The following is a 19,434-nucleotide window of genomic DNA, read 5'->3' on the forward strand; positions in this document are numbered from 1 at the left end:
GGCTCTGGATACATATTATCAAATTATTTTGGTCACCATCTTTAGATCTATCAGCATCTCATACTTAGGCCAATGTTCAAAACATTTATTAACAGTATAACCTGGGTATCAGTGAATTGGAACTAATAATACAATGTGGGAACAGAGTCCTGCTGTCCCCTACCTGTCTTGCCAGGAGTTAGCCCTTGAGTCCCTAAATCATAAAGGAAGACTGGTTGGCCCTTGCGGGGAAGGTCAGATTGTCAGGAGAGTTTTTACTGGGAGGGCTTGAGGTAGCTACTCTTTACCAACTAGAATTGGCCATATTGTGACCGACTCCACAGTTTCACTGCTATGGACACTGGGTGAATAGCCTGAGTTGGTGTTTTCACCTGACCTCTCTGGGTTGAATAAACCTCAGTTATTTCAATCTTCCCCTCAGCGTCTTCATTTTAAGCCTCTCCATTGATTTCCTAACAAGCTCTAGAAACTGCGTTTAGTAAAGATCAGATTACCCAACAGTCTAAACTTGACTTTTAGGCACTGGCAGAAGGGACGAAGAACAAAGTACAAGAGGGAAACTGGACAGTGTGTGTGAATACAGCTCGGCTGCTGGAAGAGGAGCCCGTTCGAGACGACAGGATGAAAGCATGACATCAGCTCCCTTGCTGGCACAGCCCTGGAAGTGGTCACAGTGATGAAGAAACTGTGTCTCCGTCACACACGAACACCCCAAGGCTTGGAGGCTCCTTCCTCTGTGCCCTAGGGTCTGCTTACCTTAGAATGGGGCTTATGGAAAGACCTGGCAGTTATTTGATGCCGTCTGCTTCTACCTGGACCATCCACTCCAGGGAATCCGACTTGTTTAATCACCTTCAGAATCAAGCTAATATTCTGCCCCAGATACTCAGTACACATCAGGGTGACACACAAACCAACTAGCCCTTTGCCAACAGCACTGCTTCATTGGCTGAAACACCACATCTGCAAAGCTTGTTGTTTTTTCACTGCTTCAGTCTGGGATTAAACACGCATCCTCACAGCCGGGGAATATGTAAACAAGGCAGGGAGTTTCAGAACCTAGTGATACCCACTCTCCTCCAGTTACTGTGCTTCCTTCATGTATTCTCAGAGAAGCAGAGTCAGAAAGACAGGCCAGTCTTATTTCTGATCATTTTTAAGTCTGCCACATTCTGTAACCTCTTAGCACTTTAGGAGCACAAAGCCCAACTGGAATCCATTATCAGGGTGAAAACTCAATGGTAGGAGACCAAACCAGGTACTTTTCTAAAGAAGTCCAGAAACAGTTACAGATACCTAGTTTTCTCTCTCTTCCAAATCTCCAACATCTAGCAAAGTGGGCACCTGAAAACCTAAGGCTCATTCTACTGAATATTCAAATAATTACGGTAAAGAAGGACCATGCTAGTCGCTCAGTTGTGCCCAACTTTGGGACCCCATGAACTGTAGTCCATCAGGCTCCTCTGTCCATGGGATTCTCCAGGCAAGAATACTGGAGTGGGTTACCATTTTCTTCTCCAGGGAAGAGGAGACCTAACTTATCCCTCTTTGCTTTACACCAGGAGACTGGGAACAACCAGACCATTAACATGGTCTGGTATCAACATTCCACTTCCTTGCTGTACAGCTGGTTTGTTTGACAGTCCTGTAGAAGACCGATGGTTCCTTTGTCTTTAATTCCACTACTAGCATATGTTCCCTTAAATCCCTGTTTTGATCAAACTGCTTCCTCCTTGTGCTCTGAATGCATCTGAAAGATCTTATGACCATTCACAATGCATTGCTTTTTTGTATGTGGTAAAGGAGAATTCCTTCTTGTGGAATAGACTGGGGAAGTGATCCAATAAGGATATGCAAACCAAATAAAGGAAGTGAATGAAAGGTACCAGGAGAATTCTCAGCCAGTTTTCCTTGATGTCTTCTGAACATGCCTAGCACCAGATCAGCACTTCCCACAAAGCTGAAAGGCTCAACTGCAGCCAAGACAAGGTTCTTGAGTGATTTAACTAAACTAGAGTCAAACAAACTCAGCAACACAGCAAAAACTCACCTTCTCCAAAGCTGACTTCAAAAGATACAGAAATGTAATATGGAGAATCCAGAGCCATTTACTTAAGCCTTAGCTTAGGGATCAGAAATACGTGGAGGAAACATTAGGTGCAGTCATCAAATTCTGATCTTTGCCTCAAATATCTGATGTTACTACAGCTCACAGCTTCTAATTCCATCCACTGACTTTGTGAACTCTGAAGCTCATGGAGAGGGGAAAAAGCATTTTCTGGACACTTTTAAGGACTGGTTAAGTGACACAACCACTGCAACTGCTCCTGTGAAGCAGTGTGACTAAAGAAGATTTCTGCCTGGGCTGGTAAGACTGCTGTTGCCATAATACAGTGTGTATCATCTTAGTTTCTCCTCTCTGAAGACCTACTCCTTACTTTTCCCAGGGTTTAACAATCATGTTAACAATAAGCAAATACAGCATGGCCAGATGCCTTTCGTGGTCAGATGGTTCATTGTTTAAAAAGCTTCAGTTTAAAATCCAAAAGATTGTTAACAGATGCAGTTTCTGGCCGAAGACTGGGAAAAACCTCACTTAAACAAAAGAGCATGTTGTGATTGGAACTAAAAAGGGAATTACCTTTAAAGATAAGAACCACAAACATTTCCTATTTGAAAATACCCCCAGCTCCAACAGAGCCTTTCCTTGGACCTTTCGTAAAAGTTAAAAAAATTTGACAGTGGACTGCTGCATACGACAAACCATGGCTGACCAAACCACTCTAGTCATTTTTACGGATTTGTTTGGACTTTTAACAAGGCCGCAACATCCATCTCTTGCTCTCCCCCCAGATTACTTAATTAGGCAAAATTCCAATTAATTTCTTTCCAATTCTTTTAGCCCCAGGAACACTTCTGCAGCTTTCGTTTTGGCTTTGGAAATGGGTTTTCAATCAGAGGACTCGGATAAAGCTGTTTGAGAAATGAACACAGAGCTTGATAAGCAGATAGCCACCGCTGGGACTCAAGTCTCTATTGGATGGAAAAGAGCCACTTGGCCAAGGAAGGCCAGGCCCCATCTTCAGTTCCCAGTGCCATTTGTCTGCACAACTGCTGTGCACTTTTATGCAGAAAGCCTGCTTTTCCCCAGCTCTGTTTCTGTTGGCGCTCATGGACCCTTACTCTATGGCTTCACTATGTGTGAGAACATCTATGATGCTCTGAGTTCTAATCTTGAAAGATGGAAAGTCTGAAGGGGCCATGGGGGTGTAGCTTTCCCTTGGCCTGAGAAATGGATGTGGTCAGGCTTGCTGGTGACAAGTCTGATTTGAAAAGGCTATACCCAAGAGACGGTCCAAGGAAAACAGTCTGTTCTTGGTGGTAAGGATGGCCACCGTGGGCTCCCTTCTGAGAACGGGCAACCCATCCTGAAGGAGGTCAGGTTCTCTGAAGAGGGCCAAGCATCAGGCCCTTTTCATGCAAAGGGTTTTGTGTTCTCTTATTGTGTTATTTCTCTATTTATTACAGGGTCCCAAAAGGTCAGTTGTAGACCCAAAGCACAGCATAGTTTTAACAGTCTGAGAAGCTCTAATCAATAAAATCCTCAGTCAAGCCATTTTAAAGTGAGGCAGATCTATAAACTCCCAGGATTCCCCAAAGAGTTAAGATGGCTTTTCCACTCAGTCACACTATTGCTAAGTCATAAAGGGAATCCACGCTGCTGGAATGAAGCTAGCCGGAAAACTGCTTTCCCAAAGATCTGCACAATTGGGCCAGGTACTCGCAGGAATAACCCATCCGTCAGGAAATGGGATTCCGAGGCCAGTGGCCACATCTACATCCACTCGCCTACAAAAAGCCAACCCCACCACGCACTTAGGAGACAAGCTCTGAAAGAGGATTTGATAGGCCAGGAAATTGAAAAATGAGCAGCAGCTGTGAGGCCAAGGTCATTTCTATCCTCCAGGGCTTGCCGTCTCTAATCTAAGGGGCAGTAGTTTCCATGATTAACTTTCAATTGCCGTCAAGGGTGTAATAAAATCTGGGAAAGAAGAAAACTTTCCCTTCGGTGAGCTGCTCCCATTCTCCTGCCCCTTCCTCTCCTCTAATGCATATTCTCAATCTCCACTCCACGTTGCTTCCTAATTTTGAGAAAAAAAAATCTGCGCTCATTTGAGCCAAAATAGACAATGTCCTCTGTGTACTCAGGCACTTAAGGATTTTTCTTTCTCAGTTGTAGGGGCCAGGTCTTGAAGGCAGCTGCCTGAAAAGTTCTCTTGTTTTCAAGACCATTCAACACTATTACTATCAGAACAGAGCACATTTTAATTTTCATTTTAAAATTCTTTCCATTTAAAATCTCTTTCCTGAGCGATGACCCATCAGTTTGACAGAAGAGAGGTCTTCCCATTGGTAAGATGTTCACAGAAAGAAGAGGACATACTCATTTACAAACACATCTTACTGGTTACCACTGCATTAAGAACCCTTAATGCTTAACATGATCTTAGTGGCTCAGAAGTCATCTTAAGAGGCTACAGTTGGACACATCTCTCAGCAAAGACCCCTGGAACAAAATCCCACATGTAGTTTTATCAATTACAATAGCTCACATGGAAAATTAAATGTGCTTTAGTTTGTTTGAGAGGTAGGTATAACCAAACAACTCAGTGGTTCATTCATTATACCTTCACTTCCAGGTATCAGATGCTGGTGTTACAAGGGTTATAAAGCCCGGCAGGAGAGGAATATAGGAAGGTTCCCTGCTGTAGAGATGCTTCCAGGAGGGGGCATGCCAATTACACAAGGCAGTGTGGTGGGGTGGAGGGGTGTCGGGGGGTGGGAACAATGGGGGCAAATGGAGGTCCCCAAATGCATCCTAATCCACTAAGGAAAGGTTTCCCTGGCTGATACTGTATCTTCTCAAGATACTGGATTGTTATAGTTTGTTCCAGTTTCTTTGCTTCCAGAGGTGAGTAATCCAGCACCCACTCTGGTTGGAGAGGTAGCGTTTCCCTTAGGAACCAACCCTGCCCTTCCTGCTTCCCTGTCTTGATGTAAGTCTCCCCTAGAACAGATAGGAAAGTGGCAAAAGCTGGCCATGAACACAAATGGTTCCAAAAATGGGTGAGAGAACAGTTGCAGAATCTGCCACCGGGTTTGAAAGATGGCAGAGTGAGCTTTACTGCGGGAGATATAGTCCATGGGTGGTGTCTAGTGCCATGGAGGCTAGGGAAGAGAGTTAAGTACTTTCTCTACCCCATGAACTCCTTTCTCTCCTCCTCCAAAGGTACCAGAATCCCCAGCTTGTGTGTGTAGATGACCACTCAGAATAAAACAGCATTCCTGGCAGGGGGGGTGTGGCCATGTAGCTAACAGTGGGATGTGAGGGAACTCAGGTCTGGGACTCCCGATGTGGCCCTCAGAGCGGGGGTAGGGAGCTGCGCCTTCCCCTTTACTCCAGCCCCAGTTTGGAACATGTAATGGATGGACAGCCACTTCATACCACGAGGACAAGACCACATCTTAGAGATGGCCAAATGGAAAGTTGTTCGAAGGTAGTCACAGAGAGCAGGGAAAACTACAGCTGTGAAACCACAATGCTGGTCCTCACCTACCTACATACAAACTTTCATGTAAAGGGCAAGTTTTGGAAAAACACTTCAACCTTCTGTAAGCGGATGTTATTTAGGGGTCTCATACACAAGGTTATGAATAATGGTGTGAGATGAGGGGGTTGCAACGAGTGTTGATAAAATCAACATCCAAGGAGCTAGCCCTTTACCACATGTAGTGTTAAGGCCACAACTGGGCACATTCGATCCGGTTTTTACATTATAAAGAACTGCCCGAAGTCTGGTGGTAAAATGGGAGAGCAAAGAGCATCAAAACAATGATAACTTTCCAGTTAACCATAATCATCATGAATATCTTACCTTTTTCTTGCTACAGTATATCTGCCATTTTTTCTCTGCTGGAAGTGCAAACATGGCTTCCCTGTGTTTGTCTGTGAGGTCAAGTTCATCCTGAGAAGACAAATAATAATAATTATTTTACAAATTAATTGTTATTCCTATAAGGGAAGTTTTAACAGCATCACCAGAGTGAGAAAACAAAGCCAACACATATTCAAATGAACTTAGGAAAGACCAAGAAGCTCTAAGTGCCAGTGTCTGTCACCAGCATTAAGAAAGCAGGTCCCTGGCCTTGGGCTGGGCACCCAGCGCAGCCCTACACTTACCGAAGGGTGGGGAAAGCAGGCTGGGCACGGACAGAGTTGTCCTGGGCCAACGTGTACTGCTGCAAAGGGTCCACCGAACATTAAAGGTCTTTAAAGCTCCAGAGTTTGGAAGGATTTACTCATTTTACAGATGAAGGACTGGTCAGGATGGCTCTACAAACACTGACAACTGGGATGGGCCCTGAGGGACATGATGAGACGGGCAGAAGAAGAAAACCAAGGGTTGGGATGTGGTAGTGAATTAGAGCATCTAGGGGACACTGACCAGCTTAGCTGAAGCACTAGGTTTATGCAAAGAACCATCAGATAAAAGGTTGGGGAGGTAAGCTTCAAGGCCAGATTAAGGAGTTTATTTTCTTGACCAAGAAGAGTCAGTGAAGGTTCTGAGAAAGGGAGTGACATCTGTATCACCAATGTTTATTCAGTACTTCAAATGTCAAGCACTGTACAATAATTTTCTTGTTTAGCTCTCACAATAACCCTGAGAGTTCCACTCATGATCAACCCACCTTGTATTAATAATACTTGTTGTAATACAGCTGGGGGAAGTTTTAGCAGAAGGTTGGGTAAGTAACCTGCTCAAAGACCACATATGCCTGGTAGATGATGGGGCTTCGAGTTTAAGCCTAGAGCTGTCTGACTCCTGAGCCCAGACTCTCAGTCTCTCAGATCAGTGTCTGGAAACATTAATTTTATAGTGGTGTGCAGCTTAGATTGAACACTGAGGGAAGGCAATTTATGAACATCTATAACTAATGAACAACAATGAGATAATGACTATAAAGTGCATAGGGAACAGTTCTTGGCATTTAATAACTTACTCCATGGTCAACATTATTATTTGTATTGAGCATCTGGTACAATTTTATTCCTACAGAGAAGTTGAATCTAGTTAAGAGCGGCAGATTGATGGGTGTGAGACATATTAAATTACTATAAATTAAGGCACAATAATAAGGTTCAGCCAACTGAGGCATATAATGCAGCTCTACCACTCGTGGGCCTCCCATCTTACAGTTCTGCCTCTGCTGGGTCATCAAGTGCTATCATTTCTTCCTTGAAAAAAAGCACACATTTTCCCTTTGTTTTGTTTCCAGTGAAGCCACCCAAACTTATGCCCTAATCACCTCTGCCTTGGCTCTGGCACCAGCCTCCCCCAGTTCCTTCTCACCTTTCTGATACTTTCTACATCATGGCCACTGACGCGTTACACCAGTGGTCCTCAGACGAGTGAGCAATGGAATCACCTGGAAGGTTCCTTACATCACTGATTGCCCAGTGTTGAGGACTGAGAAAGCGGGAGGAAGTACAAAATGTCATTAGTTCCACACTACCTGCAAAATTAATTATACATCCCTCAGCCAGTCTTTTGAGGTCTTCCATTTATAACCCCAACTTAATTGCCAGGCTTATTTCTCGTTATCCCTTATGCCCTGATCTTATGAACCCCTGCACCTCCAGGGCCTAGACACACAAGGTCTGATACATGCCAGCTGCCTAGGAAAATTTTTCATCTCATTAAGCCTTTGTTTCCTCATCTCCAGGATGGGCCTGTAATTTCAGGGCTCTGTGAGGATTTGCAACATCAACTCAGCAGGTAGTAATGTCTGGCAGAGGGAGGGGCAAATGTACTGTGGTTAGTTCTCTCATCTTTTAATACAAACCAGGAGCTATTTTAAGACCAAGGTAAGCAGTTAAGTCACTAAAACACACCCTCAGACACTAACCACTAGAAACTAGTTAAGAATTTCAACAATGTAAACCCAAGGAAGGAATAAAAAATATTTACTGGAAATTCCATTATAAGGGAACATGTTAAAAATGTTAGAATTTTGTTATGCAACTGTTACATATGTGAAATTATTATTTTTTCCCTTTCTTCCTTTTTAAATTCCCTGTAAGTTATACCTGTTCTCATCTCCTGATGAATAGGGGGATATGGCAACATAAAGCACTTCCCAATTAGTGTTTTCTTGGGGTGGGATTGTGGAGTCAGGTCAGTTATTCAAATAGCTCAATAATATGGTGGTTATTTTGGGGAAAAGGGTTGTGATTTGTGAGAGAAAAGTGAAACTCGTTCAGTCATGTCCGACTCTTTGAGACTCCATACAGTCCATGGAATTCAGCAGGTCAGAATATAAGAGTGGGTAGCCATTCTCTTCTCCAGGGGATCTTCCCAAACCAGGGATTGAACCCAGGTCTCCCACACTGGAGACGGATACTTTATCAGCTGAGCCACAACAGAAACTCAAAAATACTGGGGTGGGTAGCCTATCCCTTTTCCAGGGGATCTGCCCAACCTAGGAATCAAACTGGGGTCGTCTCCTACATTGCAGGTGGATTCTTTACCAGCTGAGCTACATGGGAAGCCCTGATGTGAGAGAGAACAGTGTTTCCCCAACTGAGCAGAGGTGTGAAGAAACATGTGAATCTTAAAAACCTCAAAATTCACAGCAAAAAGTACTAGTATTACTATATTTTACTGTTAGAGTTAGAAAACTGCTTCTGCTGAGACGCAAATGACCGATTTTGAATTGAGAGGACATGGCTGAATTCGAACTTTAGAGCAGATGGCTTCATGCAAGGAGAGAATTTCCATAAAATAATTAAAAATCGCCATAGGCCCTCTAGGCTTCCCAGGTGACTCACCAGGTAAAGAATTTGCCTGCCAATGCAGGAGATGCGGGTTTGATCCTTGGGTCGGGTGGATCCCCTAGAGGAGGAAATGGCAACCCACTCCAGTATTCTTGCCTGGGAAATCCCATGGACAGAGGAACCTGGCAGGCTACAGTCCATGGGGTCACAGAGTAAGACCCAACTGAGCATGCACACACACAGGCCCTCTGGATATAATTTGGGATTACAGTAAGACAATAAGAAGGAATACATGGACAGTGGTAATGGTAACAGCTAACAATTACTGAGCACTTTCTGTGTGCTTAGTAGCAATGTTTTTTTATGGATTAATTTAGTTTATCCTCACAATAATCCTATAAACTGGGTAGTATTATCCCACTTACCAGGAAACTGAATCAAACAGATTCAATAGCCTGTTCAAGGTAAGACAGCTAGTAAATGGTGGAGCAGGAACTTGAGGCTAGACTGTCTGGTTCCAGATCCCATGTCCTTAACCACTAGCCTGCTCATTCTGTTGATTACTCAACATGTGGGTAGAACCATGACACTGACGTCAGTAGGAAAAACGCACCCTTGAGCTGCACTGGCGGCCCCCTGGGCCTGCTGAGTGTCTATTTGCACAAAGAGGGAGACTTTGTTGTCAGATACCCCTGAGTTCCAGGTCTGGTTGTTATGGATTACATAAAATCCAAGCATCCACTAAATTTAGGCATTGTAGGTGCACGGAATAGAAAGGTATCACAGAGCTCATACGCTTGAAGAGGCAGAATAGAAATCAAATAATCACAGGATCCCAGGGACGAGCACACAGAGTTGAGCTGCCAGAGCCCATTTGCTACGGGGAGTCATGGGGCAGGGAAGGCTGTGATTGAGGTGAGACCTGAGAAATGAATAGAAATTAAATAGGTCAAAAGCACCACAGACAGTGAACAGCAGCCTTGTAGACAGGCCACTGTAAACTTTGGTCTTTATCATAAGAGCAATCAGAGGTCACTGGCAAATCTGAGCGAGGAGGGGTGACATGGATTAAATAATAATTGGGAGTGCCTAGGCACAATGCCCAGAGTGTAATGAGACCCCCACCCCTCCATTCCAAAAGTTTCTTTGCTCTGACTCACTCCGGTTTAATAATACAGCTTGAAACAAGCCTGCATGACTGGAAGAGACTATCACACAGCCTTACAGATCAATCAACACCTACTCCATGTCCTATCCATTCTAGGACCATGGCCAGACATTACAAAGGATGCAAAGATGAATAACAGACCCCAATCGCATGGAATTTAGATTCCAGTTAGGAAGACAAGATGATAGAAGGCTTCAACAATTCCTCTTCTTCTCAGGATACAGTCCAAATTCCTTAGCTGGTAGGTAGGGCCCTTCATGATATGGCCTTTGCTGACTTGCCCCACCTCACCTCCTCCTCCTCCTCCTCCTCCTCCTCCTCCTCCCCCAGCAGCCAACTTTCAGCACTTGGGATCACAAGTTGCCCATTTCTGAAACCTTTTTCCAAAAAGCCCTTCCCCCCCATGTCTAAGAATGAGTCTTATTTATCTAAGTTTTGGGGGCTTCCCTGATAGCTCAGTTGGTAAAGAATCCGCCTGCAATGCAGGAGACCCCGGCTAGATTCCTGGGTCGGAAGATCCTCTGGAGAAGGGAAAGGCTACCCTACAGTATTCTTGAGCTTCCCTTGTGGCTCAGCTGGTAAAGAATCTGCCTGCAATGTGGGAGACCTGGGTTCGATCCCTGGATTGGATAGATCCCCTAGAGAAGGGAAAGGTTACCTACTCCAGTATTCTGGCTTTTACAAGGTATCTAAGCTTTTACAAGGGATCAGTTGTCCCCCAGGCAGCCTACCTGACTTACCCTGGGGGGTGGGGGTACCCTTCTCTGCTCTCCTAACCTTTTGGCATTAATCACATTGCCACAGTTATCACACTTGCATTAATCACAATCACACTGGCATGTCTGACTCCCTTCCTAGACTCATCTCCAGATGCAGGAATGAAATTTGCTCTATTTATCTTTGCATTAGTTGCCAGGACCCAAAACAATATCTGATATATAGTTGGACTGAAGAAAAAACTAAGGTCCTCACCTTAGTGGTGAGGTATCTGAAAAAGAGGGAGAGGGGTTATTATGGGACATAGCGAAGATCAATGCATTTCAATAATTCAAACCCATCCTCCCTTATTTTATTTATTCACTTTTTTGCAATGACAGTGGCACTAATGGTAAAGAACTCGCCTGCCACTGCAGGAGACATAAGAGACTGTAGCCTGGTGTGCTACAGTCCATAGGGTCGCAGAGAGTCGGAAGCGGCTTAGCAGGCACGTACGCAGAGTAAAGGTACACTCTTAAGTAAACAATTTTCGTGTTTTGGCAAAGGTATACGTTGAAGTTTTTTGCACTTTAAGCTTCAGAAACTGGTTGTACCATTTTACTCTCCCACCAGCAACATATTGCAGTTTTGGTTACTCTACACCCTCACAAACATTTGGTATTATATCTTTAAAATTTTAGTCATCCTAGGGCTTTCCACGGAGAAGGCAATGGCACCCCACTCCAGTACTCTTGCCTGGAAAATCCCATGGGCAGAGGAGCCTGGTGGGCTGCAGCCCATGGGATTGCTAAGAGTCGGACACGACTGAGCAACTTCACTTTCACTTTTCACTTTCATGCATTGGAGAAGGAAATGGCAACGCACTCCAGTGTTCTTGCCTGGAGAATCCCAGGGATGGGAGAGCCCGGTGGGCTGCTGTCTATGGGGTCGCACAGAGTCGGACACGACTGAAGCGACTTAGCAGCAGCAGCAGCAGCAGGGCTCTCCAGGTAGTGCAAGTGGTAAAGAACCTGCTTGCAAACTCAGGAGACATAAGAGATGCAGGTTAGATTCCTGAGTCAGGAAGATCCCCTGAAGAAGGGAATGGTTACTCACTCCAGTATTCTTGCCTGGAGAATCCCATGGACAGAGGAGCCTGGTGGGCTATAGTCCACGGGGTCACATAGAGTCAGATGCCACTGAAGTGACAGCACAGCTTATGTGAAGTGGTACCTCAATGCAGTTGTAATTTGCATTTTCCTGATGACATCTGATGCTGAGTATGCCTTTTCCAAGTTCACATGACATTCACACATATTCTTTTTTGAGATATCTATTCAAATCCTTTGCCCACTTATGAATTGCCTGTCTTACTGCTGCAAAACATGTCCTTTGGCAGAGGTATGTACTGCTAGTATTTTGCTTCACCTGTGCCTTTTCATTTTGTTAAGTCTATTTTGATCACTAAGTGTTTTTTGTGAAATATAACTTCATAATATTTTTTCTTTTATTAAAGTTAGTGTTTTTTTTTATTTTCTGTAAGAAATTTTTACAAGCTGCAGATAAAACGAAACAAAACTCTATGGTTTCTTATGGAAGCTGCTATCTTTAGCTTTACCTCCTATGTTTGAATCTATACCCTATTTCACAGACACTACTCCTGAGGTTGTTCTTTGGTTACAAAATGCATGGGCTACTTTTGGCAACTTTCTTTTTCAGCTGCCTGCACTCATTTAGACACACTGCTGGGCAAGCTGGGGAATGAAAGCACAATTCACGAAAGGAGGAAAAAGAACAGAGTATAAACTAATTTGAAATCATCTCATACATTAGTTTCTTCAAAGCTATAAAATTACTTCAAAGTAATATTATAAAAGATTTTTCACTTTGATAATTCAAATACTGAAAGAGGCAATCATGGAAAACAAAACAATTAGGATCACAGCATCTCAGATAGTGTCTCTTTACATGAATTTTTAAAGAGAAAAAGTGAATCTATAGAAGCAGAAAGCAGATCAGTGGTTGCTTGGGGCTAGAGGTAGCAACAGAGATTAACTGCAAATGGACCCAAGAGGAGATAAGGTGATGGAATTATTCTAGAGCTGGATTGTGGTGATGACTGCAAAACTAGATAAATTTACTAAAATGCATTGAACTTTACACTTACAAGGGGTCAATTCTACAGCATGTAAGTAATATCTCAATAAAGTTCTTTAAAAAAAAAAAATCAAGCCTGGTTGATGGAGCCCCAGGAAAACAAAAAATTTCAGAGTAGAGAAAATAGGGTATGTACTGTGTGTACATAGTAAGGAAAGATCATCCTGGTTGAACAGTTAACTAAAACAAGGAATCTATTTAGAAAAGAAACATTGGGGAAAAATGTATGAAGAGGCGGGAAAGGGAAAAAGTGAGCCTCTTTAGAGTAAGTGGTTCAGTCTGAGAAATGTTACAACTTTAGATACAGTTTCTGTTTGAAACCATGAGCACTTCCATGAAACATTCTTGTCCTTCCCTTGAAAATTATGTAGACTCCAATAGTATGCATTCCATTTAGACCAAGAGATGGGCAATGTTTCCCCCAATGTCCCTTAAGATTAAATTAGGTGATAGGTTAATATAACAATTTAAGTCCTAAAGAAACTTTTCAGTGTTTTTTTTTGTTTCTCCTGAGTAGTGATCTAGGGAAGAGTACTGGCCTTCTGTGGGTTAACAGTCAAGTTTTTCACTTGTTCAATTGCTAAGTCCTATCCAACTATCTGTGACCCCATGGACTACAGCACTCCAGACGTCCCCTCCTTCACGATCTCCCAGAGCTTGCTCAAACTCAAGTCCACTGAGTCAGTGATGCCATCCAACCATCTCATCCTTTGTCGCCCCCCTTTTTCATTTCCTCTTACCCTCAATCTTTTTCACTAAGATTAACAAACAAATGTATTTAGCACAACCCCAAGAAGCCTCCTGGTTGCTTCTAGATCACCTTCTAACCTCTCACCTTACTTCCCCCACCCCCAGTTTTTGCAATCTGGCTATGTTAGATATTGTTTTGAGGGCTGGCAATTAATCCAAAGATAAATAGAATAAATTTAGTTCCTGTTACTATACCTTAGATTGAGATGGCCTAGCTCCCTTCATTGGCCGAAGAATTTTTTTTTTCCATATTATTCTTTCTTGGATAGGGCTTTAAAAGTTAAAGGAAAATGATTTAGCAAATGGTAAAGAAAGAAACATCTGCACCAAGCATCATTTTTCTCCACAGAAAGTGCAAGTTCTTAAAAATGGAAACCAACAAAGGCTTTTCTTCTGTGGGAAGATACCAATTATGTTTTTCATATCTTTATAAAACACTTATTTCCTATATTTTTTATTATCTTGGAGAAAACATAATAATTAGACATTTTTTTATTAAGAAGAAAAGAGCGCTGAAGGAGGTCCAGCTGTGGGAACTAAAATTCTGGCTTCATCTCTCACAAAGCATGTTATAAACTCCACTTGGAAAGATTCTGCACAAAGAAACCCCACCAGTACTACACTCTAGAGTAAGCAGGCAACTCTATAGAGAAATCTATATAAATCAGAAAACAATTGGCACAGTGCAAATAAATCTAAGGAAATGGATTGATTCACTAGATAAAGCAAAGGAAGGAATTTTGAAATAATATACAATAAGGGTTTTGAATGAGTTGAAAAGCTCTTTTCAGAGATGTGAGTGAGGCTAAAATATGGGATTATTTATAATACCTTCAATGCGATATTTAAAGGACCTATTTTTTGAACATCTACCAAGTCAATAGATTTCAGTGAGCCAACAACAAGTGAGTTTTCAGCTAACAAGAGAAATCTCTAATGAAGGAATTCAGGATTTCTATTTCTAATGAGTTAAGCTAACTCTTTATCACACAGAAGTAGGAAGACCCATGTTGAATGCTGGGGGAAACAGAGATTAAAAACACGAAGAGCGGGAGAGCGAAGACAGACAGGTCCTTGGGGTTACCCTGCCTATCAACCCATGTTCTGTGTATCTTTCTGTTTTGGGGTTGTTTGGCTTTGGTTTTTAAATGGTCCTTGACAAGGTAATCATCCATTTGACTCAATGCACAGAGCTCACAGTATTTTTTAACATTATATTATTCACACAAGGGTAACTTTTCTTCTTCAAATTGAAAACACCAGGTATTTACCCATAGTAAATAGGCCCAAGTTACCCATCCTGATCCCACCCACCAAAAGTCTCCCACATGTCCAGGAGGCAGCAAGCCCCCGGTTCACCTCACATAAACCCAACAGCAGTGGTGCCTTCTCTGGGTTTAGCCCTCTCCCTCATCCACCATCATCTCCCACGTCTAACCTCATCTCCCACCCCACAACTCAACACTACCATATACAAGACAAACCCTCTTGGAGGGACAAATGGTCAGGCCTTAAGTCACATGACACAGTGCTAAGAACCACACCAAGCAGTAAGGGCTAGACAAAGCAGACAGAGGACTGAAGGGTGGCACTTTAACAGCAGCAAAATTAGACTTCTATAAATGTATGGAGAACATGTACCTTTCAGCTGCAATAATTCATTAAATTTATGAACATCCATCCTTCCCACAGCAAACAGCCACCACATCCACGAGTCATGAAATGCCAACACAGCTCTTAAAATTTAACCACCATGACCTTGAGAACAGTATTTTATTTTCATAGGGGTGGTTGGAAACCTGAAAGTTAGATAAGCCCTTTGTTGGTTTAAATAGAGGAGTGTTCAGTGAATTATTACCCGTCCCTAACCAGTCAAGACAGACATAAATGGAAAACAACAGCGAGTGTTAAGTCCCCGAAGAGATGTGTACACATAGAGAACAAGCCTTAAAGGTTTTCAGCCTGTAAGATTTCTGCCAACGTTCTTAGTCATTATACAAAATACCACAATATGACTCACCACCACCTACACAATAATGTTCTCTGTGTCTGACAGATGTGTTTTCATTCGACATATAAAAATAATAACTGAGAAACCCCACAAGCAAAGGCTGACTAATAGAAATAATTTTTAGTTTCGTACTACCCACGGTTAATTGTTTCACACTATTTCCTTTCCTACTCTGAATAGCAGGCAATGCAAACTATAGCCAGTTTGCTAGAAAAAAGTCTGCTGCGAAACCTGTAGGCTTCTTACTTGGCTTCTTGGTGTTATTTCGACTAGAAACTCATGAGACTAACTAACTTTTAATTAGTCTGTATCACCAGCAGTTTTCCAATAACCTAAAGGAAACCATCCTGTTCGAAATATATGCTGAAATCAACTCCCAACAGTAATCCAGCCACCCACATTTCCAGTTTTTATATTTATAATCTAGTACAACTTCTGTTGACAAGGCTTAATTGAGAGGATTTCTAAGCAGTGTTTTCCTGATTGAATGGAGGGACTTTGTCTCCTGAGACAGAGAGTCAGCTTGTGGAGTAAGAGATAAGAAAGGTCCTGTGGGCAAGTGTGAGGCCAAGTTACACACGCATCCCTCTTCCACAGTGACACCAGCACTGCTCTCCCCCAAGCCTCTCCCCACCTGCTTAGACTTGCTAAGCAGCTTAGCTGGCACTTCTAAGTTTTAGCTGGGTCAAAAGATATCTAGCACAATGAGTCTCCTCCCACACTGCAGCTATTTACTTATTCTACCGTGTAATATAGGGTGGAGAGACTGCCGAGGACGGAAAATATTTCTTAGACCTGAATGCTGAAGCTCCAATACTTTGGCCACCTGATGCGAAGAACCGACTCACTGGAAAAGACCCTGATGCTGGGAAAGATTGAGGGCAGGAGGAGAAGGGGACGACAGAGGATGAGATGGTTGGATGGCATCACTGACTCAATGGACATGAGTTTGAGCAAACTCAGCAAGATAGTGAAGGACAGGGAGGCCTGGAGTGCTGCAGTTCATGGGGTCACAAAGAGTCAGACACGAGTGAATAACACCACCACCCCCCTCACCCTTTTAACCTGCTACCCTTAGTGCTCCCATGGTAACTGACATCCAAATGAAGAAGAAGAGTAGAGAAACTGACAAAAGGTGGACATGGATGCAGGAAGGGTACAGGAACCAGCCCAAACCTATCACGACTACTTCAAGAATAATTCAGAATAGGAATCCAACTGTTGGATGATCCAGCCATCATTAATTCATGCATGTACACATACATGCAAATCTTCCTGAGCATATCATGTATAAACCTTCACTAGTGAATTATTCATCCAGGCCACAAGCATTTACTGACCATTGACTCAGGACCAGGCACTGCTCGAGGCCCTGGGGATCTTCAGTGAAAATGCCAGATTCGATGCCTGTGCCCTTCTGCTCTCTGACGTTGTAAAGGTGCATGCTCACAGTGGATTTAACATGAGTGTCCATAGGTGAATAAACTAAACTGATTGTTTAAAAGATGGCAAAGGACTTGCTTTTTTCTTCTATACCTAAGAAATGTCCACCTTTCCTGAAAACAATGCAAGTATATATTCTAAGTGACGTTCACTTGGTTCAGTTTAGTTCTTAAATATTACATTGTATAATGAAATAAACAGCTAGCAGCTGTAGGATGTTTCCAGTGGATTTATTTAACACTAGACAAGAGGTGGAAAATTCCAACTTTTTTAGGAATTTGGTTTTTTAAAATATGTTATATATGTATATATATATATATATAACATATTTTATATATATATTTTTTTACTCCCTTCATCCATGAGCCAGAAAATCCTAACTAAAAGATGTAACTGGTACTGAGCTCCTACAACACAAATCAAGAAACACTTTGAAATTCCAGAGGAACTGCATGTGGAAAAGGGTGGGGGGGGGGGGCGGCAGGGACTTCAAGCCTAGCAGATAAAAAGAGTTAAGGACAGTTTAGAATTGCAATTCATGATCCATGTATTGGGCATTCACCTCCCGCAGGCTGTGTGACATATGTTTTAAAAGAGCAAATGGTATTTAAATGACTCCCAGTGCATCAATATATACACTTGAGTACATTTATTTGTACAAACTACCAGATTGTTCTAGCCATTACTGAAACACATTTTCAAAATTGCACTTGAAAGCTTACCTAAACCATACCACTTATGGAGATCAAATTATCCTCTCTGTCTTTAAAACCTATACTGGTCTGGATGGGGACATGTAAAGAGTTGGCAAGTAGTGCAATTTGCTGACTGTGTAATTCACACATGGCAGCCTGAGGATTAAGTTAAATAATCAGATTTTAAATTGAAGCCAAAAGCTAAGTAGATACATACCTCTCAACATCTCTTTAGGACTCAGGGTAATGAAAATCATCAAGGCCAAGGGGACTCATAACCATTTTCTCAATAACATTATTAGTTCAGAGATGGTTTTGCAGAATTTGTATTAAAATAAAATAAAGTTTTCATGATTTTTTCCTCCATCTCTCCCTGAGCCCCCATCCCCATTTCAGTCCCTGCTCTAAATTAAGAAGCACCCAGAAATAAATGGATCGATAACAAAGTACCTCCAAAATCACTGCAGATGGTGACTGCAGCCATGAAATTAAAAGACGCTTACTCCTTGCAAGAAAAGTTATGATCAACCTAGATAACATATTCAAAAGCAGAGACATTACTTTGTCGACTAAGGTCTGTCTAGTCAAGGCTATGGTTTTTCCAGTAGTCACGTATGGATGTGAGAGTCAGACTGTGAAGAAGGCTGAGTGCCGAAGAATTGATGCTTTTGAACTGTGGTGTTGGAGAAGACTCTTGAGAGTCCCTTGGACTGCAAGGAGATCCAACCAGTCCATTCTGAAGGAGATCAACCCTGGGATTTCTTTGGAAGGAATGATGCTAAAGCTGAAACTCCAGTACTTTGGCCACCTGATGTGAAGAGTTGACTCATTGGAAAAGATTCTGATGCTGGAAGGGATTGGGGGTAGGAGGAGAAGGGGACGACAGAGGATGAGATGGCTGGATGGCATCACGGACTCGATGGACATGAGTCTGAGTGAACTCCGGGAGTTGGTGATGGACAGGGAGGCCTGGGGTGCTGCGATTCATGGGGTCGCAAAGAGTCGGACACGACTGAGCGACTGAACTGAACTGAACATGGAGTAAAAAATGTAAATTTAACAACTTGAATAAAAGGACATTTGGAATGGTCTTGATGAGATAAAATATACATTTAGGACTAGAAGGAATAAAATGGTTTACGGTTTTATCTTAAGCTTTTCTGTATTTGTTTAGTGAATCAGAAGACAAGACGAAAACTTTGAAGACCATCTTGACCATCTCACTATCTCTAAGCAGATAGGACCTCAAAGAAATGTATACTGTCCATTGAAATGAAGATCTACTGCCAATTCCACTAGATTTCTGGATGTATTGCAAAGTTCAATTCAAAAACACAGCATATATAAGCAAGCAAAACCCCCTATATCAACATCCCTTGGATCACAAACCATCAGTTCTTCTCAGGCCCTAAATAATTTGTTTATCAAGTTCTAGATTTAGGATCATTTTTTGCTCATCTTTAAACTGACTATATACTGGCAATAGCTCACATCTATCCCACAGCAATTTTAGCACTGAACCCACTTAAGCCCATATCTACATTCCCACTTCCTTTTGTGATATACTGCACATTATCATACTGTTCCAACATTTCTTTATGAACTCATCAAGTTAATTTCTTCAAAAATACCACAGTATCAAGGGAATATCTACTCAATTTTTTTTTCTTCTCTGTCA

The 19,434-nt window shown here is 42.4% G+C and overlaps 1 protein-coding gene across 4 annotated transcripts in view; it reads right to left on the reverse strand.

Annotated features, from left to right (window-relative positions):
* Positions 1-19,434, reverse strand: part of DAAM1 (dishevelled associated activator of morphogenesis 1) — a 181,568-nt gene that overhangs the window by 77,583 nt on the left and 84,551 nt on the right. For all 4 annotated transcript variants that reach the window (XM_005685918.3, XM_013967213.2, XM_005685917.2 and 1 more), the window contains exon 3: positions 5,937-6,026. In XM_005685918.3, coding sequence (XP_005685975.1) covers positions 5,937-6,026 — 90 coding nt within the window. The remainder of the gene's footprint in view (positions 1-5,936; positions 6,027-19,434) is intronic.

Source organism: Capra hircus, chromosome 10, assembly GCF_001704415.2.
Source record: "Capra hircus breed San Clemente chromosome 10, ASM170441v1, whole genome shotgun sequence".
Lineage (NCBI taxonomy): Eukaryota > Metazoa > Chordata > Mammalia > Artiodactyla > Bovidae > Capra > Capra hircus.